At 48.0% G+C, this 25,753-nt stretch overlaps 1 protein-coding gene across 1 annotated transcript in view; it reads left to right on the top strand.

The window, feature by feature from the left end:
• The window catches only part of LOC147113170 (serine/threonine-protein phosphatase 2A 56 kDa regulatory subunit delta isoform-like), a 45,362-nt gene that overhangs the window by 10,428 nt on the left and 9,181 nt on the right, over nucleotides 1–25,753 (top strand). Inside the window, exons 3-5 of the mRNA XM_085998077.1 lie at nucleotides 6,559–6,612; nucleotides 11,139–11,309; nucleotides 17,720–17,847. Coding sequence (XP_085854203.1) covers nucleotides 6,559–6,612; nucleotides 11,139–11,309; nucleotides 17,720–17,847 — 353 coding nt within the window. The remainder of the gene's footprint in view (nucleotides 1–6,558; nucleotides 6,613–11,138; nucleotides 11,310–17,719; nucleotides 17,848–25,753) is intronic.

Raw genomic sequence — 25,753 nt, forward strand, 5'->3', positions numbered from 1 at the left:
TATCAGTTAGTTCCCCTCCAGACTTTGTTCAGTAAACACCTGTGAAACCAACTCCTGTCTTCAGTGTCTCTATTAACACACGGATACAACAGTGGCGACGAATTGGAAACTGACTTACCTGCAATTCAGCAGCACCTCAAGGACATCGATTCCTCTGGCGTCCAAAGTCGAGGAAAAGCAAGAAAAAGAAAAAGCTGTGGTTTCACCAGCTGGCCGAGCTGGTGGCAGGTATTGCAATAATCCTTCCTGGGCGTCGGGCTGGGACTCCAGCGGCTGGCTCTGCAGCTAGGCCAAGCAGCGGAGGCAAGCAGTAACAGACGGGGAGGGAGCACTCGGGAGACGGCCGGCGCTGCAAGCAGGTCGGCGTTCAGACCTAGCAGAGAGAGTCCGGCGGGAACGAGTCTCCACCTATAAATAAATAAGAAGAAGGGAAACCCGCGGAAAACAGCGTTGTCATCGGCAGAAGCGCGGGAAGCGCCATATCTTTTCTGCAGAAAAGAAAGAAAAGCGCGGGAAGCGCCATTTTTTTTCCAGGATGCTTAAGTCTGGCAATATTGATGCTTTTGATAACGATATAGAGGATTGGACCACATATGTGGAAAGAGTGGAGGTATATTGCACCGCAAATGGAATAGAAAATGAAAAAAAAGCGTCAGTACTTCTAAATCTAATGGGCGCAAAGACATACGGGCTGTTACGAAACTTAATCACTCCAGCCAAACCAAAGGACAAGAATTTTAAAGAAATTGTTGATACCCTACAAGAGCACTTAAACCCAACACCGCTGCTGATAGCGGAACGATTCAAATTCTTCAAGAGGAATCAACACAAGAATGAAAGTAACGCTGATTACCTCACCAAATTAAGAAAGCTATCAAAGCACTGCCAATTCGGGGCAGGACTAGCAGATTATCTTCGAGACAAATTTGTCTGCGGTCTCCTAAGTGAAGGAACACAGAAAAGGCTGCTTTCTGAGAAAGATTTAACACTGGACAAGGCTTTCAGTATGGCTGTATCATACGAAGCAGCCGCAAGAGGAGCTGCAGAGATACAACAAAAGACACAGGACTTCGGCACCCATGAAATGACACAGGGTTTCGAGAGATGTTATCGCTGCGGCAGATCCACCCATGACCAGAGGGACTGCTGGTTCAAGGACAAAGCATGCAGGCAATGCGGAAAGATTGGACACATTGCACGGGTATGCCGATCTGGACAAAAAAAATCCACGGACAGGGGAAAAAAAATCACTAAAGAAAAGTACAGAAAGGTACAAATGATGACGGACAGTAGCTCCGAAGACCAGAAGAGCGATAGCGACTCCGAAAACAAGAGACTAAGCTGTCTCAAATTACATAATGTAATTGCCAAAGAAGATTACCAGACCATTTGGGTTACCCTCACGATAGCAGGGTCCCCAGTTAAAATGGAGCTAGATACAGGATCAGCTCTGACCGTCATAAATCGACAGGATTACGAGCGGCTATTTCCGCATATACCTTTTAAAAGACACATCCATTATCTTGAAAACATATACGGGGCAGAAAGTATACCCCAAAGGAAAAATAAGGGTGCCTGTTGTATACAACGGCAAGGAAATACAAAAGTTGTATTTATACGTTCTACAAGATGGTGGTCCACCGCTGTTGGGACGTGAATGGATCAGGAAAATACGTTTAGACTGGCACTCCATTCGGGCACTGACGGTGACCAGTAAGGAAAAAAACGATGATGACGTCATACCTGAACGATTAAAAGACATCTTGGCCAACGCCAAAGAAGTGTTTCAAGAGAAACTAGGAACCTTGAAAGGCATCACCGCCTCAATAAAAGTGGAAGATGCGGCAATTCCCAAGTTTTTTAAGGCAAGACCGGTGCCATACGCAATTCGTCCAGCAGTCGAGGCAGAGCTGGAGAATTTGGAAAAGGCAGGCGTATTATCCAAAATAGATTGGAGCGAGTGGGCAACACCCATCATCCAGTCATGAAGAAAACGTTGAATAATGATAAATCTGAAGAACAGAGAAAAATTCGCATCTGTGGAGACTTCAAGGTGACTGTAAACCCGGTCCTTCACACGGTACAGTATCCTCTTCCGAGGATAGAAGATATTTTCGCCTCACTATCCGGAGGGAAACGTTTCACCAAAATTGACTTGGCACAGGCATATCTACAGATGGAGGTTGAAGAGACCTCTAAAAAGTATCTCACGATAAATACACACAAAGGCCTGTACCAGTACAATCGACTGGTTTTCGGAGTAGCATCCGCTCCAGCTATCTGGCAAAGAGCTATGGAGCAAGTCCTCCAAGGGATTCCGGGGACTCAATGCTACCTAGACAACATCCTTGTAACAGGAGAAAACGACAACGAGCACCTTGCTAATTTGGAGCAGGTGCTCACTAGGCTGAGAGAACGGGGCCTACGAGCAAATCGCCCCAAGTGCGAATTTTTCCAGAATCAAATATCATATTGTGGCCACATAATTAATAAGGAAGGGTTGCATAAGTCACCTGAAAAAATTGAAGCGGTCATAAAAGCACCAGCACCTGAAAATGTTTCACAATTAAGGTCGTTCCTGGGATTAATAAATTACTATCATAAATTTTTACCGAACTTATCAACTCTTCTGCACCCTCTTAATGAACTGCTACAAACAGGAGTAATTTGGAAATGGAGCGAAGACTGTAAACGTGCCTTTCAAAAATGCAAAGACTTAATCACATCCAAAGATGTTTTGGCTTATTACAACCCATCACTGCCAATCAGACTGGCGTGCGATGCATCCCCTTACGGCGTAGGAGCAGTATTATCACATAAATTCCCTGATGGCTCGGAACGGCCGATAGCTTTTGCGTCACGCTCATTGAACTCAGCTGAGCGTAACTATGCCCAAATCGACAGGGAAGCACTCGGCCTGGTATGGGGAGTGAAGAAATTCAACCATTACCTACACGGACAAAAATTTACCTTGTTGACTGACCATCAACCCCTCATCTCCATATTCAACCCTAAAAAGGGTGTTCCCATTATGACAGCGCAAAGGCTACAGAGGTGGTCCCTTTTTCTAGGGGCACACCAATATAACATAGCATTCCCATGCTGTTTTGATCCTTTGTATTCTGACGGTTTATCGCGCCTACCGTTGCCAACGGTAGAAGAAGCACCTACCGTAGACCCAGTGGAGATTTTCCACTCTACCATAGTCGAATGTCTACCAGTAACAAATTCTGCCATTGAAAGGGAAACTAGAAATGACCCGACTCTCTCTCGAGTCTACGATTTAACAGTGAAGGGATGGCCAGCACATGGCGAACCACTGCCAGCATTCTCGCAAAGAAGAGAACAGCTGTCAGTGTGCCGAGGAACCTTGATGTGTGGATCCAGAGTGGTGATTCCACCCAAACTCCAGGATAAAGTGCTGAAGGAGCTTCACGAGGGGCATCTGGGTGGAGTGAAAATGAAGAACCTAGCCAGGGCGTTTGTATGGTGGCCAGGTATCGATGGCGACATCGAAGAAATGACCAAGAGCTGCCTAGGATGCCAGAAGGTTCAAAACGCCCCACCACAAGCCCCTCTACATCAATGGGAGTGGCCCTCATCTCCATGGCAAAGGGTACACATCGACTTTGCTGGTCCATTTATGGACTCAATGTTCTTAATCGCGGTTGATGCACACTCCAAGTGACCGGAGGTAATAAAGATGTCCTCCACCACCACGGAAAAAACCATCACAGTATTAAGGACCATATTTGCCAGGAATGGGCTGCCTGAACAGATCTGTTCTGATAATGGACCGCAATTTGTGTCCGAAGAATTCAGGAAGTTCTTAAAAAAACAATGGGGTTAAGCACGACACGTCCGCCCCATACCATCCCGCCACCAATGGATTGGCTGAAAGGTTTGTCCAGACCTTCAAGAAGGCCATGGGTAATGAAGACATAAAACTTCAGCATAAGGTGGATAACTTCTTGTTGGCATGCAGGAATGCAACACATATGGTTACAAACCAAACTCCCGCCATGATGTTCTTCAATAGAAGCCTAAGATGCCAGCTGGATTTGATCAAGCCAAACATCAGAAGGGACGTGGAGAACCGGCAATTTCAAGGCATGAATGAAAGGCCAACTAGAACCTTCCAGATAGGTCAACAAGTTTTGGCCCGGGACTACCGTACCGAGAAATGGCAGCCTGGAACTATCTGCGCACGACTAGGACCGCTGATGTATACCGTGGACATTGGAGAAAGCATAATAAGGCGCCATGCTGACCAGATCATAGAGTCATCCGAAAAGGGACAACCTACACCACAACTCTATACGCCTAATGATGAAGTAGAGATACCCATACCATAGTATCTACCTCCGATCCGGTGATACTGGAACCCGATGAACCCGACACTGGCATTCAAGCCGAATCAGCCTTGCCAAAAGAACCTACTACACCACCAGAAACTACTACGCCACCGAGGCGTTATCCGGACCGAGTCAGGAAGCCTCCAGAGAGACTGACTTACAATTAATTAACTGCAGCAATGTGTAGATTATTTTTCTTGTAACATGTAATTAATGATTACTTAAAATATTATGTACTGGTTGGCTAAAAGGGGAGGAATTGTAGTGTATGTGCCTTTAAGAGCCCCCTGTGTACTGTATTGCCGGTAATGGCCACTCTGGCTATATAAGCCTGTATATTGTGTTGTATCAGTTAGTTCCCCTCCAGACTTAGTTCAGTAAACACCTGTGAAACCAACTCCTGCATTCCGTGTCTCTATTAACACACGGATACAAAAAACCCTTTGTGCAAAGAGGGTTTTGATACCTTGAGCAGCAAGTGTGGGATCCTCCACAGGATTTTGTTGTTGCAGCCAGCCAGGTAATATAAAGGGAATATTGAACTCGCTGCAATTGGTTTGCAGACTTTCACTGGAACCCAAGCAACATCTTGTTTGCCACACTCCTGGTTTTTCCTTGTGCAGCAGTACTGAACAGTCTGGACCCCCATTGATCTTCTAGTTGCTATGAGATCCTGAGAGAATGTCCTCTCGTTTTGGTTTAGCGCCTCACCTCGATTTTGCACTGTTCCTTATTAACTAGCTGAGTTTTACACGTCTGTCCCTGCATGTATATGTCGGAGGCTGGGTTCTGCTTTTAGTTACTTTTATAAAACTGGCTGCAAAAAATAACTGGGCAGTCTAATCCGCTCACAGGGAATGGAACTGACTCTACCAGTGAAAATGCCGTTCAGTTCTTTTTTTTTAAACATCTAGAATGTTGGAAATAAACAGCAAGTGTTGAGATGTGAAGAGTGGGAGGGGTCAGTGTTGCAAGGCGTCATCCTTCCGAGGGACCTTGACCCAAAGCATTGGCTTTTTTCTCCTTCCAGGTGCTGCCAGTCGGACCTGCTGTGTATTTCCAGCATTTCCTGTCTGGTTTAGTTTTTCTCCATGGCCTGCTTCAGTTTTGCTCAAACACTCTGTCCTCTCGTGCCTTCAGTACTTGTCGTGGAAAGTCAGCTCTTGGGTAGGGAGAAGGGAGAGTGACTGTCTCACATTTTGTCAGCTGTCAGTCTACTTTGTTGCCCTGCTTCTCCATTACTAAGAAATGGTTGTGGGCAAGTTCTGAAAATCCTGCAACAAGCCCTGTTTCCATAAGTTTGGTGTCAATCGCATAACTCTTAATGCCAGCTAAATCTCTTGCTGGAGTTGGGACATGGTATATCAGACAGCGAGGGTGCAAGTCTTTCTTTGAGATGAGTTCTGACTCGATATCCGCTCCATCACCAAGACAACTTACTTCCTCCTTCATAACATCGCCCGTCTCCGCCCCTGCCTCAGCCCATCTGCTGTTGAAACTCTCCACCATGCCTTTGTTACCTCTAGACTTGACTTTTTCCATTGCTCTCCTGGCCAGCCTCCCAAGTTCTAACTTACATAAACGTCAGCCCACCCAAAAGTCCGGTACCTGTATACTAAGTTCACCTAGCACCCCTGTGCTCGCTGACCTATATTGTCTTCAGTCCAGCAACGCCTCGATATTAAAATTCACCTCCTTGTTTTCAAATCCCTCCGTGGCCTCGGCCCTTCCCGACTCTCGCACCTCCTCCAGCCCTAAAACCCTCATATCTGCGTTCCTCCGATTCTAGCCTCTTGCGCTCCACCATTGGCAGCCGTGCCTTCAGCTGCTGAGGCTCTAAGCTCTGGAATTCCCTCCCTAAGCCCCTCTGCCTCCTTTTTTAAGATGCTCCTTAAAACCTACCTCTTTGACCAAGTTTTTGGTCAACTGTCTTAATGTCTCCTTATGTGGCTCGGTCAAAATTTGTTTGATACACTCCTGTGAAGCGCTTTGGGATGTTTTACTACATTAAAAGCACCGTATAAATGCAAGCAGCTGTTTCATCCCATCAGTCTGAACTGGATTTGAAGCTTGTTCCGTGAAGTGAAAGGCCAGTGACTAATGTGCTGCACTACTCGGCCTTCAAGTTGTTTGTTGTAGGTTTCACTTGCGAGGTGGGAAATGTGTGTACTTAAGGACCACGGTCTCCTTTCTGTCTCTACAGCTGGCCTACTGTGTGGTGCAGTTCCTCGAGAAAGACAGCAGCCTTACAGAGCCGGTGAGTACTGAGCCATCAGTGCCATCTTCAAGTCCTCATGTGACTGTTCTTAAACTTGCTGGTTTTCTTTTTTATTAAATATTTTTCACTGGGTGATCTTGTCTGGAAAAAATAGAATGAGAGAAAACTAGCAAATATAAAAGCAGATTGTAAGAGTTTTGACAAGTATGTTTTTAAAAAGGAAAAGAGTAGCAAAAGTAAACATTGGTCCCTTAGAGGCTGAGACAGGAGAAATTATTATGGGGAATAAGGAAATGGCAGAAAGGTTAAACATATATTGTATCTGTCTTCACAGTAGAAGACACAAAGCATTCCAAAAATGGTGGGGAACCAAGGGTCTAATGAGGGTGAAGAACTTAATGTAATTAATAGAAGTAGAGGAAAAAGTACTGGAGAAACTAATGGGACTAAAAGCCGACAGGCCTACATCCTAGGGTTCTAAAAGAGGTGGCTGAAGAGATGGTGGATGCATTGGTTTTGATCTTCCAAAATTCCCTAAATTCTGGAGAGGTCCCAGCGGATTGGAAGGTCGCAAATATAACACTGCTATTCAAGAAAGGAGGGAGAGAAAAAATAGGGAACTACAGGCCAGTTAGCTTGACATCCGTCGTCTGGAAAATACTGGAATCCATTGTTAAGGAAGTGGTATCAGGGCACTTGGAAAATCATAACATGATTAGGCAGAGTCAACATGGTTTTATGAAAGGGAAATCGTGTTTGACAAATTTGAGTTTTTTGAGGATGTAACTAGCAGGGTAGATAAAGGTGAACCAGTGGATGTAGTATATCTGGATTTCCAAAAAGCATTCGATAAGGTGCCACATAAAAGATTATTACACAAGATTAGGGCTCATTGGGTTGGGGGTAATATAGTAGCATGGATAGAGGATTGGTTAACATACAGAAAACAGAGAGTAGGGATAAACAGATCTTTTTCAGGTTGGCAGGCTGTAACTAGTGGGGTGCTGCAAGGATCAGTGTTGGGGCCTCAGCTATTTACAATCTATATTAATGACCTAGATCAAGGGACTGAGTGTAATGTATAGAAACATGAAAGATAGGAGCAGGAGTAGGCCATTCGGCCCTTTGAGCCCGCTCCGCCATTTAATGAGATCATGGCTGATCATCCAAATTCAGTACCCTGTCCCTGCTTTCTCCCTGAATCCCTTTAGCCTCAAGAAATATATCCAACTCCTTGGATATATTTAATGAATTGGCCTCAACTGCCCTGTGTGGCAGAGAATTCCACAGGTTCACCACTCTCTGGGTGAAGAAATTCCTCCTCATCTCAGTCCTAAATGGCTTATCCTTAGACTGTGACCCCTGGTTCTGGACTCCCTGGCCATCAGGAACATCCTGCATCTAGTCTGTCTAGTCCTGTTAGAATTTTATAAGTTTCAATGAGATCCCCTCTCATTCTTCTAAACGCTAGCGAACATAAGCCTAATCGACCCAATCTCTCCTCATACGTCATTCCTGCCATCCCAGGTATCAGCCTGGTGAATCTTCGCTGCACTCCTTCCATGGCAAGAACATCCTTCCTCAGATAAGGCGACCAAAACTGCACACAGTACTCAAGATGTGGTCTCACCAAGGCCCTGTACAACTGCAGCAAGACATCCTTGTTCCTGTACTCGAACCCCCTCACTACGAAGGCCAACATACCATTTTCCGCCTAAACTGCCTGCTGCACCTGCATGCTTACCTTCAGTGACAGGTGCACAAGGACACCCAGGTCTCTGCACTTCCCCTTCTCCCAATCTATTGCCATTCAGATAATCTGTCTTCCTGCTTTTGCCACCAAAGTGGATAACCTTGCGTTTATCCACATTATACTGCATCTGCCCAATCACCCAACCTGTCCAAATCATACTGGAGTTTCTCAGCATCCTCCTCACAGCACACACGCCCACCCAGCTTTGTGTCGTCTGCAAACTTGGAGATATTACATGTAGTTCCCTCGTCTAGATCATTTATTTATTTTTATATATATTTATATATATATATGAGCGAGAGAGAGACTAGTCACTGCCTTCCACTTGGAAAAAGACCCGTTTATTCCAACTCTTTGCTTCCTGTCTGCCAACCAGTTCTCTATCCAAGTCAGTACCTTACCCCCAATCCCATGTGCTTTAACTTTGCACGCTAGTCTCTTATGCGGGACCTTATCAAAAGCCTTCTGAAAGTCCAAATACACCACATCCACTGGTTCTCCCTTATCTATTCTACCAGTTACATCCTCAAAAAATTCCAGTAGATTAGTCAAGCATGATTTACCTTTTGTAAATCCATGTTGACTTTGTCTGATCCTGTCACAGTTTTCTGATGATACAAAGCTAGGTGGGACAGTAAGCTGTGAGAACAGAGTCTGCAAAGGGATATAGATAGACTGAGTGGGCAGTAAGGTGGCAGATAAAGTATAATGTTGGGAAATGTGAGGTTATTAGTTTGGTAGGAAGAATAGAAAAACAGAATATTTTTTAAATGGTGAGAAACTTTCAAATGTTGGTGTTCAGAGAGATCCAGGTGTCCTCGTGCAAGAAACACAAAGTTAACATGCAGGTACAGCAAGCAATAAGGAAGGCAAATGGCATGTTGGCCTTTATTGCAAGGGGGTTGGAGTATTAGAGTAAGGAAGTCTTGTGACAATTGTACAGGGCCTTGGTGAGACCTGTGCACAGTTCTGGTCTCCTTATCTGAGAAAGGACATACTTGCCTTAGAGGCGGTGCAACAAAGGTTTACTCGATTGATCCCTGGGATGAGAGGGCTGTCCTATGATGAGAGATTGTGTAGAATGGGCCTATACTCTCTGGAGTTTAGAAGAATGGGAGGTGATCTCATTGAAACATACAAGATTCTGAAGGGGATTGACAGGGTAGATGCTGAGGTTGTTTCCCCTGGCTGGAGTGTCTAGAACTAGGGGGCATAGTCTCAGGATAAGGGGTCGGCCATTTAAGACTGAGATGAGGAGGAATTTCTTCACTCAGGGTTGTGAATCTTCGGAATTCTCTGTATATTCAAGGCTGAGATCGATAGATTTTTGGACTCTAGGGGAATCGAGGGCTATGGAGATCGGGCAGGAAAGTGGAGTTGAGGTGGATGATCAGCCATGATCTTATTGAATGGTGGAGCAGGCTGGAGGGGCCGTATGGCCTACTCCTGTTCTTACTTATGTTCTTAAGTTCTTATGTCTTGCATGTTGAGATCTGAAGGAACCTGTTTCTCCATTTCCCCTCCCACATGAGACCGCTTGCACCCTTGGGATTCTGAGTTTTGTGAACACCATGTTGCTGACCATTCAGAGAACCGTTTACCAATATTCTCTCTTCCCGCTCAGTTGATTTGACGAGTGTCACCCTTGTATCTCGGCCTAATGGTTAATGCAGAAGCCCAAACTGAAGGTTGGTGTGGGGAGTGGAGAGACAGCAGCCTCGCTTCTCCACATCCCTGTAATTACCATCAGCACAGTTGTAACTTTAGTGGTGCATAAAGGTGCCACTTGAATCCACCTTATTGGGGACGTCAGGTGCTGTATGGGGGGAGAGCGGGGGGGAGGATTGATTTATAATCATCAAACTCTGATGGGGGGGGGGGGAAGGAGGGGTCTGGTGTCACTGATGGCGGGTCCTGTTGATGTTCTGACCGTGATGGGGGGGTCACTGATGGCGGGTCCTGTTGATGCTCTGTGATGGGGGGTCACTGATGGCGGGTCCTGTTGATGCTCTGTGATGGGGGGGTCACTGATGGCGGGTCCTGTTGATGTGGTTCTGACTGTGATGGGGGGTCACTGACGGCAGGTCCTGTTGATGCTCTGTGATGGGGGGGACACTGATGGCGGGTCCTGTTGATGCTCTGTGATGGGGGGGTCACTGACGGCGGGTCCTGTTGATGCCCTGTGATTGGGGGGTCACTGACGGCGGGTCCTGTTGATGCTCTGTGATGGGGGGGTCACTGACGGCGAGTCCTGTTGATGCTCTGTGATGGGGGGGTCACTGATGGCGGGTCCTGTTGATGCTCTGTGATGGGGGGGTTACTGATGGCGGGTCCTGTTGATCCGGTTCTGACTGTGAGGCATACATCTTGCCTTCCAGTGTTGAATACAAATTCTGTAGAATATCCATTGACCTCACTTCTCGAAAACTTAACCTTCCTGAACTTGCAGGTACCATTCTGTTCCTGATCAGGCACCAAGTGTCCTGCCTCCGCTCCTCGTCCCCTGCCTGTGCTATCAAGGTGACTAACTTCACAGTTGGGTGAATTAGTTTGAAGAGTAATTCCTGTCCAATCCGCATGCATTCAAAACAAAACTCAACTCAAACACTAACAGTTTAGAGCGAGAATAGAAACAATGTGCCAGAACGGCACGGGCTGTGTTGAAGTGTTGAGAGTTGTGGTAAAGGGCTGCTCTCCTGCCCGTTGCTGAGCCACCTGCTGTTTATTTTCTGCACACTCTCTTATCTCCGGTTTCCAGTCTGTTGTCTCTCATGTCCAGAGATGGCTTATATCTGCTGTGTTTCTGTTCCAGGTGATTGTAGGTTTGCTCAAGTTTTGGCCTAAAACACACAGTCCAAAGGAAGTGATGTTTCTGAATGAACTGGAAGAAATTCTCGACGTCATCGAGCCCTCGGAGTTTGTGAAAGTAATGGAGCCACTTTTCCGACAGCTCGCTAAATGTGTTTCCAGTCCGCACTTTCAGGTAAACTGCCAGCATTCCCAGGGACTCTCTTGCTCTTGGTTTTCCTTTTTGATGAGGATGAAATGGCCCCTCTACTGCACGCTTTTTTTATTTGTTTATGGGATGTGGACGTCACTGGCAAGGCCAGCATTTATTGCCCATCCCTAATTGCCCTTGAGAAGTTGTTGGTGAGCCGCCGCCTTGAACCGCTGCAGTCGGTGTGGTGAAGGTACTCCCACAGTGCTGTTAGGGAGGGAGTTCCAGGAATTTGAGCCGGCAACGATGAAGGATCGGTGAAATACTCCTAAGTCAGGATGGTGTGTGACTTGGAGGGTGTGGTATTCCCATGCGCCTGCTGCCCTTGTCCTTCTAGGTGGAAGAGGTCACGGGTTTGGGAGTTGCTGCAGTGCATCTTGTAGATGGTACAAACTGCAGCCACGGTACGCTGGTGGTGGAGGGAGTGAATGTTTAAGGTGATGGATGGAGTGCCAATAAAGCTGGCTGCTTTGTCCTGGATGGTGTCGAGCTTCTTGAGTGTTGTTGGAGCTGCACTCATCCAGGCAAGTGGAGAATATTCCATCGCACTCCTGACTTGTGCCTTGTCGATGGTGGAAAGGCTTTGGGGAGTCAGGAGGTGAGACAGTCGCTGCAGAATACCTAGCCTCTGACCTCTTGTTGCCACAGTATTTATGTGGCTGGTCCAGTTAAGTTTCTGGTCAATGGTGACCCCCAGGATGTTGATGGTGGGGGTTTTGGCAATGGTAATATGTTCATGGGGAGGTAGTTAGACTCTCGGTTGTTGGAGATAGTCATTGCCTGGCACTTGTGTGGCGCAAATATTACCTGCCACTTATCGGCCCAAGCCTGAACGTCATCCAGGTCTTGTTGCATGCAGGCATGGACTGCTTCATTATCTGAGGAGTTGTGAATGGCGCTGGACACTGCAGTCATCAGCGAACATCCCCAACTTCTGACCTTATGATGGAGGGAAGGTCATTGATGAAGCAGCTGAAGATGGCTGGGCCTAAGACACTGCCCTGAGGAACTCCTTAAGCGATGTCCTGGGGCTGTGATGATTGACCTTCAATCACCACAACCATCTTCCTTTGTGCTTGGTATGACTCTAGCCAGTGGAGCGTTTTCCCCCCGATTCCCATTGACTTGAGTTTTACTCGGGCTGCTTGATGTCAAGGGTAGTCACTCTCACCTCACCTCTAGAATTCAGCTCTTTTGTCCATGTTTGGACCACGGCTGTAATGAGATCTGGAGCCGAGTAGTCCTGGCGGAACCCAAGCTGGGCATCCGTGAGCAGGTTATTGGTGAGTAAGTGCCGCTTGATGGCACTTTCGATGACACCTTCCATCACTTTGCTGATGATTGAGAGCAGACTGATGGGGTGGTAATTGGCCGGGTTGGATTTGTCCTGCTTTTTGTGGACAGGACATAACTGGGCAGTTTTCCACATTTGTCGGATAGATGTCAGTGTTGTAGCTGTACTGGAACAGCTTGGCTCGAGGCGTGGCTTGTTCTAGAGCACAAGCCTTCAGCACGATAGCCGAGATGTTGTCAGGGCCCATAGCCTTTGCTGTATCCAGTGCGCTCAGCCGTTTCTTGATATCGCGTGGAGTGAATCGAATTGGCTGAAGACTGGCTTCTGTGATGGTGGGGACCTCCGGAGTAGGCTGAGATAGATCGTCCACTCGGCACTTCTGGCTCAAGATGGTTGTACTCCCCTCTCTCTCTTTCCAACTCTGCCTGATCGAGTGTCCGTCCATTTGTTGCTGTGAAACCAGGCACTGGTGAGTATTTGAGTGTGCAATGATGATTCTGCAGCTCCCTCCCACCCCACACAGGAGAGTATCCAGAGTACAGTGTGTGGGGATTGTTGGTCTGATCCAGCACCCATTACACCATCCTGCAGCCTGACCCTTTCTTTATCGTTCCCCATTGCCTGACCTTTGTTCAGCTGAAATGCTTGATGTAGAAATCTCAGTATCCCTCCTTGTTGAGAGAAGCCCTGTGTGTGGGGTACTGTGCAATAAATGTTTGGAGTAAGTAAGTCCTTTTATTGTTGTGGTAAACCACTGTTTGTATTCCACTGTGTACATGCCTGGACATGCCTCGGCTGACTCCTCCCACAAGTCCTAGCATAAAGGTGACTGCTCCCCAGCCCTTTGTATTTCTGGACCGGTCGACCACTCGAGGCAGACCTTCATTCTTTTGTTAATAAAAGCCTTTAGTTACTCTCTTAACTCTCAGTCTTTTATGAGTAATTGATAGCGCATCAATTTTATTAACACAATTTTTATAATGGAGAAGATCCTCACACCAGCATGCCTGGACTTAGATCATCGGGAGGCGGACTCATCCACCAAGTTTACTCACTGGCTTAAGTGTTTCGAAAAATTCCTGACCGCCTCCGCAGCAATCAAATCGGACGAGGACAAACTGGATGTCCTGACCTCCAAAGTGAACCACCGAGTGTACTCGGTCATCCAAGACGCGACCTCGTACGCGGACGCTATCAAGCTCCTCAAGGACCAGTACACGCGCCCAGTGAACGAAGTGTACGCCAGGCACCTTCTGGGGAGTCGTAAACAACAACCTGGGGAATCGACCGTGGAATACCTTCAGGCACTGTCCGTGCTTGGCCGGGCCTGTGGTTGTAAGGATGTAAAGGCCGCCGTGTACACAGAGGAACTTATCCAGGACGCTTTTGTAGCGGGCCACAGATCCAATTACACCCGACAGCGACTGTTGGAGCAGAGTGACCTCGACCTCAACAAGGCCTCTGAACTCGCACTATCATTGGATGCAGCCTACCGGGGCATGGATGCCTACTCCTCTGCACCGTGGACGCCGCGGGGAATGACAGCCTGGGACACGGTAGGACCGCCTCATAGCGCCGTGCCACCCCAGCAACGGCCCAACTACCGCAGCAGTGTCCCAAGGCCAGACAGCAGTGCCCCAAGGCCAGAAATGCTACTTCTGTGGCCAGGCAAAACACCCCAGAGCGCGCTGCCCGGCGAAAAACGCGATCTGCTCGGGCTGCGGGAAGAAGGGACACTACGCTAACGTCTGCAGGGCCAAAGCCACCCCGAACCCCAGCAGCGCCGCGTGTGGGCCATGCGGGCCGCCATCTTGGGCCTCCCCGGCCATGTGCGAACCACCGGTACAGCAGCCATTTTGGACGCCTCCAGCCACATGGGGATCATGGACGCCACCATCTTGGACGACAGCCGGAACGCAGCAGGCCCCCAACACCGCCTCATCTGATACCCGCAGCGACACACCGACCCCTACGCTGGCATCCGTTACACTGGACCAAGCGAGACCGCACCAGCTGGCCAGTTCCACAATGGACATTAAGGTAAATGGCCACGATACAATCTGCCTTTTTGACTCTGGGAGCACGGAGAGCTTCATCCACCCCGACACGGTGCGGCGTTGCTCTCTCCCAGTCCTGCCTGCGCACCAGCGGATTTCTATGGCCTCCGAGTCCCAGTCGGCGGACATCGGCTACTGCGTAGTGGCACTCGTAGTAGACGGGACCGTGTACGATCATTTTAAACTTCCGGTCCTGCCCGACCTCTGCGCTGCTGTCCTGCTGGGGTTAGATTTTCAGTGCCACCTTAAAAGTGTTACGATGGCGTACGGTGGACCCCTACCCCCACTCACAGTCCGCAGCCAGCAGCTCCCAAATTGCCCGCCGCGCACCAGGTGCAACCTCTCCACACTCAGTCACCCCCCCCCCCCCCACTGTTTGCTAACCTCACCCCCGACTGTAAGCCCATCGCCACAAAGAGCAGGCGATACAGTGCCGGGGACAGGGTTTTCATTAAAACCGAAGTGGAGCGGCTCCTGAAGGAAGGGATTATTGAGGGCAGCCCCTGGCGAGCCCAGGTTGTGGTCGTTAAGACCGGCGAGAAGCAGCGCCTGGTCATCGACTACAGCCAGACAATAAATCGCTACACCCTGCTGGACGCCTACCCACTCCCCCGCATAGCTGATATGGTCAACCAGATCGCGCAGTACCGCGTCTTCTCGACCATTGACCTGAAATCAGCGTACCACCAGCTCCCTATCCGCCCTGAGGACCGCCAGTATACTGCCTTTGAGGCAAACGGCCGCCTCTATCACTTCCTTAGGGTTCCCTTTGGCGTCACCAACGGGGTCTCCGTCTTCCAAAGGGAGATGGACCGGATGGTAGATCAAAATGCGTTGCAGGCCACTTTCCTATATCTGGACAATGTGACCATCTGCGGCCGTGACTTGTAGGACCATGACGCAAACCTCGAAAAATTCCTCCGCACCGCCCAACTCCTGAACCTGACATATAACAAGGAGAAGTGCATATTCCGCACAAACCGCCTCGCCATCCTTGGCTGTGTTGTGGAACACTGAGTCATCGGCCCCGACCCCGACCGGATGCGTCCCCTTATGGAACTCCCACTGCCTCAAGTCCCTGAAGAGGTGCCTAGGGTTTTTCTCCTATTATGCCCAGTGGGTCCCCTACTATGCGGACAAGGCCCATCCGCTGATCAAGTCCACCTCTTTTCCCTTGACGGCAGAGGCCCGCTTAGCCTTCCACCGTATCAAGGAAGACATTGCCAAAGCCACCATGCACGCAGTGGACGAATCCATCCCCTTCCAGGTGGAAAGCGACGCGTCCGACTTTGCCCTGGCCGCTACCCTCAATCAGGCGGGGAGACCCGTGGCCGCCTTTTCACGAACCCTCCAAGGCCCGGAGACCAGACACTCCGCTGTTGAGAAGGAGGCCCAGGCGATTGTGGAGGCTGTGCGTCATTGGAGGCACTACCTGGCCGGAAAACGATTTACCCTGCTCACTGACCAACGTTCAGTTGCTTTCATGTTTAACAACAAGCAGAGGGGCAAAATCAAAAATGACAAGATCTTGAGGTGGAGAATCGAACTTTCCACCTACAATTACGAGATCTTGTACCGGCCCGGGAAGCTCAATGAACCCCCGGATGCGCTATCGCGTGGCACCTGCGCCAGCGCGCAGATCGATAGACTGCGGGCCCTCCACAATGACCTCTGCCACCCGGGGGTCACCAGGTTCTTCCACTTCATCAAGGCCCGCAACCTGCCTTACTCTATTGAGGAGGTCAGGACCATGACCAGGAACTGCCAAGTCTGCGCTGAGTGCAAACCGCACTTTTATAGACCAGACAGGGCCCACCTGATAAAAGCCACTCGCCCCTTCGAGCGCCTGAGCGTCGATTTTAAAGGGCCTCTCCCCTCCTCCGACCGCAATGTGTACTTCCTCAATATTATTGATGAGTACTCCCGTTTCCCGTTCGCCATCCCCTGCCCGGACATGACCAGTGCCACGGTCATTAAATGTCTGAACGACCTCTTCACCCTGTTCGGTTTCCCCAGCTATATCCATAGCGACCGGGGCTCATCGTTTATGAGCGACGAACTCCGTCAGTACCTGCTAACTAGGGGTATTGCCACAAGCAGGACCACCAGTTACAACCCCCGGGGGAACGGACAGGTGGAAAGAGAAAATGCGACAGTTTGGAAGGCCGCCCTGCTAGCCTTAAAGTCTAGGGGTCTTCCAACCTCCCGCTGGCAGGATGTGCTCCCCGATGCGCTCCACTCTATTCGGTCACTGCTCTGCACTGCCACTAACGCCACCCCTCATGAGAAAATGTTTGTCTTCCCAAGGAAGTCCACATCGGGGACATCGCTACCCGCCATGGCTGACGTCCCCAGGGCCGGTCCTACTGAGAAGGCACGTGAGGACCCATAAAACGGACCCCCTGGTCGAGAGGGTCGACCTCCTCCACGCCAACCCCCAGTATGCTTACATTGCATACCCGGACGGGCGGGAGGACACAGTCTCCATAAGAGACCTTGCACCCTCGGGGGCCGCAGTAACCCACTACTCGCTACCACCACCCCCCCACCCCCCCCCCCCCCCCCCCACGATCCGATATCCAGCCCCAGCAGACGGCAGGCCTGGGCCCCGCGACCCGCTCGACATCTACAAGGACGACACGCCTGTGCCACAGCCCACGCAGGACTCGACGCCGGAAGCTCCACTACCCCTGCCGTCGCCACGCCGATCACAGCGGCAGACAAGACCTCCGGAGAGACTCCAATACACTAACTTTTAATACACTTCACCCCGCCGGACTCAATTTTAAACAAGGGGTGAATGTGGTAAACCACTGTTTGTATTCCACTGTGTACATGCCTGGACATGCCTCGGCTGACTCCTCCCACAAGTCCTCGTATAAAGGTGACTGCTCCCCAGCCCTTTGTATTTCTGGACCAGTCGACCACTCGAGGCAGACCTTCATTCTTTTGTTAATAAAAGCCTTTAGTTACTCTCTTAACTCTGTCTTTTATGAGTAATTGATAGCGCATCAATTGTACTGATGGTGGTTGTCCTGTTTCAGGTGGCAGAGCGAGCTCTGTATTATTGGAACAACGAGTATATCATGAGTTTGATCAGCGACAATGCTGCCAAGATCCTTCCTATAATGTTCCCTGCACTCTACAAAAACTCCAAAAGTCACTGGAACAAGTAAGTATGTCTTCATTTACCCGTTCCGTGCCAGGGTCCGTGGTTTCATGTGTGGGCTAAAGTGGAAAGTCATTCAGGAGGATACCTGACTTTTAGCCACAGTTGGTACACAGGCTGAAGAGACCAGAAAGTGGGGTGGCGGGGTGATTGCTTTGGGGGAAAGAGGAGAAACTGTCCCGTTGTTATAGTCCTTCAGTGCTCACTTCTGAACCCGTGCTAGTGAGTTGGGGCTTCTGAGAATTAATCATAGAATGGTTACATTCGGCCCGTCGAGCCCATGCCGGCTCTCTAAGAGTACTTCAGTTAGTCCCACTCTCCCGCCTTTTCCCTGTAGCCCTGCAATTTCTTTTTTCCTTCGGGTACTTATCCAATTCCCTTTTGAAAGCCACGATTGAGTGTGCTTGCACCACCCTTTCAGGCAGTGCATTCCAGATCCTAACCACTCGCAGTGTAAAAATGTTTTTCTTCATGTCGCCTTTGGTTCTTTTGCCAATCACCTTAAATCTGTGTCCTCTGGTTCTTGACCCTTCCGCCAATGGGAACAGTTTCTCTCTCTCTGCTCTGTCTCAACCCATCATGATTTTGAACACACCTCAATATTCCTCTCAACCTTCTCTGCTCTAAGGAGAACAGCCCCAACTTCTCCAGTCTATCCATGTAACTGAAGTCCCTCATCCCTGGAACCATTCTCAGAGATCTTTTCTGCACCCTCTCTAAGGCCTTCATATCCTTCCTAAAGTGCGGTGCCCAGAATTGGACACAAAGTTGAGGCCGAACCAGTGTTTTATAAAGATTCATCATAGCTTCCTTGCTTTTGTACTCTATGCCTCTATTTATGAAGCCCAGGATCCCGTATGCTTTGTTAATTGCTTTCTCAACCTGCCCTGCCACCTTCAACAATTTGTGCACATTTAACCCCAGGTCTCTCTGTTCATGCACCCCCTTTAGGATTGTACCCTTTAGTTTATATGGGCGCTCCTCATCCTACCTAAATGTATCACTTCGCACTTTTCTGCGTTAAATTTCATCTCCCACATGTCCGCCCATTTCACCAGCCTGTCTGTCTTCTTGAAGTCTAAGAACATAAGAAATAGGAGCAGGAGTAGGCCAATCGGCCCCTCGAGCCTGCTCCGCCATTCAATAAGATCATGGCTGATCTGATCCTAACCTCAAATCTACTTTCACTCTCCATCCCACCCGAACCCATGTGATCTCCCGGGAGAGGCGAAAAACCAGTTAAAAAACCCAATGGCCAATTTGGGAGAAAAAAAACTGGGAAATTACTCTCCGACCTATCTAGGCGATCGAAACTCGTTCAGGAGATCACTCTGTCCCTGTATTTCCTGCAGTACTTACTTCTGTAAGAGGTGATCTCCACCCCAGCCAGGAACAGGCCCAATTTACTCTTGAAGGACTCCTAGCTGGCAGCCTGTTCCTGAGGTCTCCACTAATCCCTGTGAATAAAACCATCTCCTGAAATCTAACACAGAATTAGAACACAAGAAGTAGGAGCAGGACCAGGCTACAAGGCCCTTGGGCCCGCTCCGCCGCCCACAGGGCCATGACGGATCCTAACCTAGCCTCATGTCCGATTTGCTACCCGCTCCCCGTAACCCCTAATTCCCCTTACTTCTAGGAAACTGTCTATTTCTGTTTTAAATTTATTTAATGATGTAGCTTCCACAGCTCTCTGGGGCAGCAGATTTCACAGACCTACCACCCTCTGTGAAGAAGTTTCTCCTCATCTCAGTTTTGAAAGAGCAGCCCCATATTCTAAGATTATGCCCCCTAGTTCTAGTTTCACCCATCATTGGGAACATCCTCACCGCATCCACCCGATCAAGCCCCTTCACAATCTTATGTTTCAATAAGATCGCCTCTCATTCTTCTGAACTCCAATGAGTAGAGTCCCAATCTACTCAACCTCTCCTCATATGTCAACCCCCTCATCCCCGGGATTAACCGAGTGAACCTTCTTTGTACTGCCTCGAGAGCAAGTATGTCTTTTCTTAAGTATGGACACCAGAACTGTATGCAGTATTCCAGGTGTGGTCTCACCAATACCTTGTACAACTGCAGCAATACCTCCCTGTTTTTATATTCTATCCCCCTAGCAATAAAAGCCAACATTCCATTGGCCTTCTTGATCACCTGCTGCACCTGCATACTAACTTTTTGTGTTTCGTGCACCAGGACTCCCAGATCCCTTTGTACTGCAGTACTTTCCAGTTTCTTGCCATTAAGATAATAACTTGCTCTATGATTTTTTCCTGCCAAAGTGCATAACCTCACACTTTCCAGTATTATATTCCATCTGCCAAATCTCTCCCCACTTACTTAGCCTGTCTATGTCCCTTTGCAGGTTTTTTATGTTCTCCTCACTCACTACTTTCCCTCCCATCTTTGTATCATCTGCAAACTTTGATATGTTACACTCGGTCCCTTCCTCCAAATTGTTGATATAGATTGTAAAGAGTTGGGGTCCCAGCACTGACCCCTGTGGAACACCACTAGTTACTGATTGCCAGTCTGAGAATGAACCATTTATCCCAATCCTCCACCCATGCCAGAATATTACCCCCAATCCCGTGATTTTTTATCTTGAGCAATAACCTTTTGTGTGGCACCTTGTCAAATGCCTTTTGGAAGTCTAAATACACTCCGTCCACTAGTTCCCCTTTATCCACCCTGTATGTTACGTCCTCAAAGAACTCAAGCAAATTTGTCAAAAGTGACTTCCCCTTCGTAAAACCATGCTGACTTTGTCCTATTAAATTATGTTTATCCAAATGTCCCGTTACTGTCTCCTTAATAATGGACTCTCAAATTTTACCAACCACAGATGTTAGGCTATCTGGTCTATAGTTTCCAGCCTTCTGTCTACTACCCTTTTTAAATAAGGGTGTTACATTAGCAGTTTTCCAATCTGCCGGGACCTTTGCCGAGTCCAGGGAGTTTTGGAAAATTATTACCAATGCATCCACAATCCCTACCGCCACTTCCCTCAAGACCCTAGGATGTAAACCATCAGGTCCAGGGGATTTATCCGCCTTAAGTCCCATTATTTTACCGAGTACCACTTCCTTAGTGATTTTAATCGTATTTAGCTCCCCCCCCCCCCCCCCCCCCCTAGAGCCCCCTATTTGTCCAGTGTTGGGATATTCTTAGTGTCCTCTACTGTAAAGACTGATACAAAATATTTGTTCAGCGTTTTTGCCATCTCCATGTTTCCCACCATTAATTTCCTGGTCTCATCCTCTAAGGGACCAACATTTACTTTAGCCACCCTTTTTCTTTTTATATAACTATAGAAACTCTTGCTATCTGTTTTTATATTTTTTGCTAATTTACTTTCATAATCTATCTTCCCTTAATCAATCTTTTAGTTATTTTTTGCTGTCTTTTAAAGACTTCCCAATCTTCTTTCCTCCCACTAGATTTGGCTACCTTATATGCTCTTGTTTTTAGTCGGATACTATCCTTTATTACTTTACTTAGCCACAGATGGCTGTCTTTTCTTTTACACCCTTTTTTTCCTCAGTGGAATATATATTTTTTGAAAGTTGTAAAATAATTCCTTGAATGTACACCACTGATCATGTACAGTCTTGCCCTTTTAATCTATTTTCCCAGTCCACTCTAATCAATTCTGCTCTCATACCTTCATAGTCTCCTTTATTCAAGCTCAGTACGTTTGTTTGAGATCCAACCTTCTCACCCTCTAATTGAATATGGAATTCAACCATGTTATGGTCACTCGTTCCAAGGGGATCCTTTACTAGGACATTTTTAATTAATCCTGTCTCATTACACAGGACCAAATCTAAGGTTGCTTGCCCCCTGGTCGGTTCAGTTACATACTGCTCAAGAAACCCATCCCTAATACACTCGGTGAACTCTTCCTCAAGGCTGCCCTGCCCAATTTGATTTGTCCAGTTAATATGAAAGTTAAAATTCCCCATAATTATAGCTGTTCCCTTATTACAAGCCCCAACTATTTCCTGATTAATACTCCGTCCAACAGAGTTGCAACTGTTAGGAAGCCTATAGACTACGCCCACTAGTGTTTTTTCCCCTTATTATTCCTTATCTCCACCCAAACTGTTTCATTATCCTGATCCTTTGACCCAATATCATTTCTCTATTGCAGTGATTCCTTCCTTTATTAACATAGCCACCCCACCTCCCCTTCCTTCCTGCCTGTCCTTCCTGATTGTTAAATACCCTCGTATGTTTAATTCCCAGTCATGGTCACCCTGCAGCCATATTTCTGTAATGGCCACAAGATCATACCCATATGTAGTTATTTGTGCCGTCAACTCGTCTATTTTGTTACGAATGCTACATGCATTCAGATAAAGAACTTTCAAATATGTTTTGTGACACTTAGTTCCTGCTTTTTCCCCTTTTACTACTTTACCTTTTACTCCATACACACTGTCCCTTCCTGACACACTCTGGTTTTTAATTCCCCCACTGCTACCTAGGTCTATGACCTTCTCCGTTGTTATTTTTATTATTTGCTCTCTAGAAACCTCCCCCCCACTGATTAGTTTAAAGCCCTCTCTACAGCCCTAGTTATATGATTCACCAGGATTCTAGCCCCAGCACTGGCCAAGTGAAGTCTGTCCCAATGGAACAGCTCTCTCCTGTCCCAGTACTGGTGCCAGTATCCCAAGAAGCAAAACCCATTTTTCCCACACCAGTCTTTGAGCCACGCATTTAACTCTCTAATTTTATTTATCCTAGCCAAATTCGCTCGTCGCTCAGGTAATAATCCAGAGATTATTACCCTTGAGGTTCTGTTTTTTAATTTGACCCCTAGCTGCTCATACTCCTTTAACAGAGCCTTCTTGTCCTATCAACGTCGTTGGTACCAACATGGACCACGACAACTGGATCCTCCCCCTCCCACTCCAAGTTTCTCTTCAGCCCAGTCTATCACTATCCTCCTCACTGTTCACTATACTTCCAAGTTTTGTGTCATCTGCAAACTTTGAAATTGTGCCCTGTACACCCAAGTCCAAGTCAATATATATCAAGAAAAGCAGTGGTCCCAGTACCGACCCCTGGGGAACACCTTCCTCCAGTCCGAAAAACAACTGTTCACCACTACTCTGTTTCCTGTCACTTAGCCAATTTCATATCCATGCTGCCACTGTCCCTTTTATTCCATGGGCTTCAACTTTTCTAGCAAGCCTATTAAGTGGCAATTTATCAAACGCCTTTTGGAAGTCCATGTACACCACGTCAACCACATTGCCCTCATCCACCCTCTCTGTTACCTCATCAAAAAACTCGATCCAAGTTAGTTAAACATGATTTACCTTTAACAAATCCACACTTGTCCAAGTGACTGTTAATTTTGTCCCTGACTATCATTTCTAAAAGTTTCCCCACTACCGAGGTTGAACTGACTGGCCTGTAGTTGCTGGGTTTATCCTTGCACCCTTTTTTGAACAAGGGTGTACCATTTGCAATTGTTCTGGCACCGCCCCCATATCTAAGGAGGATTGGAAGATTATGGCCAGTACCTCTGCAATTTCCACCTTTAACTTCCCTCAGCATCCTAGGATGAATTGCATCCGGTCCTGGTGACTTATCTACTTTAAGTACAGCCAGCCTTTCTAGCACCTCCTCTTTATCAATATTTATCCTGTTCAGTATCTCCACTACCTCCTCTTTCACTAGACTTTGACAACATCATCTTCCTTGAAGACAGATGGAAAGTACTTGTTTAGTACCTCAGCCATGCCCTCTGCCTCCATGCATAGGTCTCCATTTTGGTCCCTAATCGGCCCCACCCCTCCTCTTGCTACCCGTTTCCTATTTATATGCCTATAGAAGACTTGAATTCCCTTTTATGTTGGCTGCCAATGTATTCTCATACTCTCTCTTTGCCCCTCTTATTTTCTTTTTAACTTTACCTCTGAACTTTCTACATTCAGCCTGATTCTCACTTGTATTCTCAACCTGACATCTGTCATGTGTACTCTTTTTCTGCTTGATCTTGCTCTCTAGCTCTTTCATCATCCAGGGAGCTCTGACTTTGGCTGCCCTACCTTTCCTCGTTGTGGGATTGTACCTCGACTGTACCCGAACCATCTCCTCTTTTAAAGGCAGCCCATTATTCGATTACAGTTTTGCCTGCCAATCTTTGATTCCTATTTACCTGAGCCAGATCCGTTCTCAACCCACTGAAATTGGCCCTCCTCCAATTAAGTATGTTTACTCTAGATTGCTCCCTGTCCTTTTCCATAGCTAATCTAAACCTTATGATACTGTGATCACTGTTCCCTAAATGTTCCCCGACTGACACTTGCTCCACTTGACCCACCTCATTCCCCAGAACCAGATCCAGCAATGCCTCCTTCCTCATCAGGCTGGAAACACATTGATTAAAAAAGTTCTGCTGATCACACTTCAGAAATTCTTCCCCCTCTCTGCCCTTTACACTATTACTGTCCCAGTCTATATTAGGATAGTTGAAGTCCCCCATTATCACTACTCTATAGTTCTTGCATCTCTCTATAATTTCCCTGCTAATGTTCTCCTCTATATCCTTTCCACTAATTGGTGGCCTATAGAATACACCTAGTAGTGTCATGGCACCTTTATTGTTTCTCAACGCTAACCAAATAGATTCTGTCCTTGACCCCTCCAGGACATCCTCCCTCTCCAGCACTGTAACAATCTCCTTAACCAATACTGCCACCCCACCTCCTTTCTTTCCTGAACACCTTAAATCCAGGAATATTTACCACCCAATCCTGCCCTTTTTTGAGCCAGGTCTCCGTTATCGCCACGACATCATGTTCCCTTGTGGCTGTTTACACCTGCAGCTCACCAGCCTTATTTACCACGCTTCGTGTGTTTACACACATGCACTGTAATCCTGTCTTAGACCTTGTATTCTCTAAGTCTGACCCCATCTAATAACTTACTATCTGTCGCTCCCAATCCTTGTTGCACTTTGTTTCTCCTTTCTAATGCTACATTCTGGTGCCCATCCCCCCCCCCCCCCCCTTTAATTAGTTTATAGTCTCCCCAACAGCACTAGCAAGCCCCAGCATCTCTCTTCCCCCCCCCCCCCCCCCCTCCTGTGAGGATATTGGTTCCGACCCTGTTAAGGTGCAACCCGTCCGGCCTGTACAGGTCTCGCCTCCCCCAGAACCAGTTCCCAATGTCACAGGAATCTAAAGCCCTCCCTCCTGCACCATCTCTTCAGCCACGCATTCATCTGCTCTATCCTCCTGTTTCTATTCTCACTAGCTGGTGGCACCCGGAGTAATCTGGAGATTACTACCTTTTGAGGTCATGCTTTTTAATTTCCTTCCTAGCTCCCTAAATTCTGTCTGCTGGACCTCATCCCTCTTTCTACCTATGTCGTTGATACCACCCATGACCTCTGGGTGTTCACCCGCCCCCTCCCCCCTCGGTGACAGCTGCTTAGTGATCTCCTTGACCCTGGCACCAGGGAGGCAACATACCATCCTGGAGTCACGTCTGCAGCTGCAGGAACGCCTGTCTGTTCCTCTAACTATCAAATCACCTACCATTATTGCTTTCCCGGTCTTCCTCCTCTCCTGTTTCTACCCCCCCCCCCCCCCCCCCCCCCCCCCCCCAAGTACAACTGAGCCACCTGTGGATGTGGCTCTGGCTGGTACTCCCTAGAGGAACCATTGCCCTCGCCAGCATACCTATTGGAGAGAGATGCACTTGGGACTCCTGCACTACTTGCCTGGTCCTCCTTGTCTGTCTGGCAGTCACCCATTCCCTGTCTGCCTGCACACTCTTACGCTGCGGGGTGACCACCACCTGAAATATGCTATCCACGTAGCTCTCAGCCTCACAGTGACGCCAGCTGCTACTCAAGCTCTGAAACCTGGAGCTTGAGCTCCTCCAG

Source organism: Somniosus microcephalus, chromosome 9 (assembly GCF_052327205.1).
Source record: "Somniosus microcephalus isolate GS21.2 chromosome 9, FLI_Smic_1.0, whole genome shotgun sequence".
Classification (NCBI taxonomy): domain Eukaryota; kingdom Metazoa; phylum Chordata; class Chondrichthyes; order Squaliformes; family Somniosidae; genus Somniosus; species Somniosus microcephalus.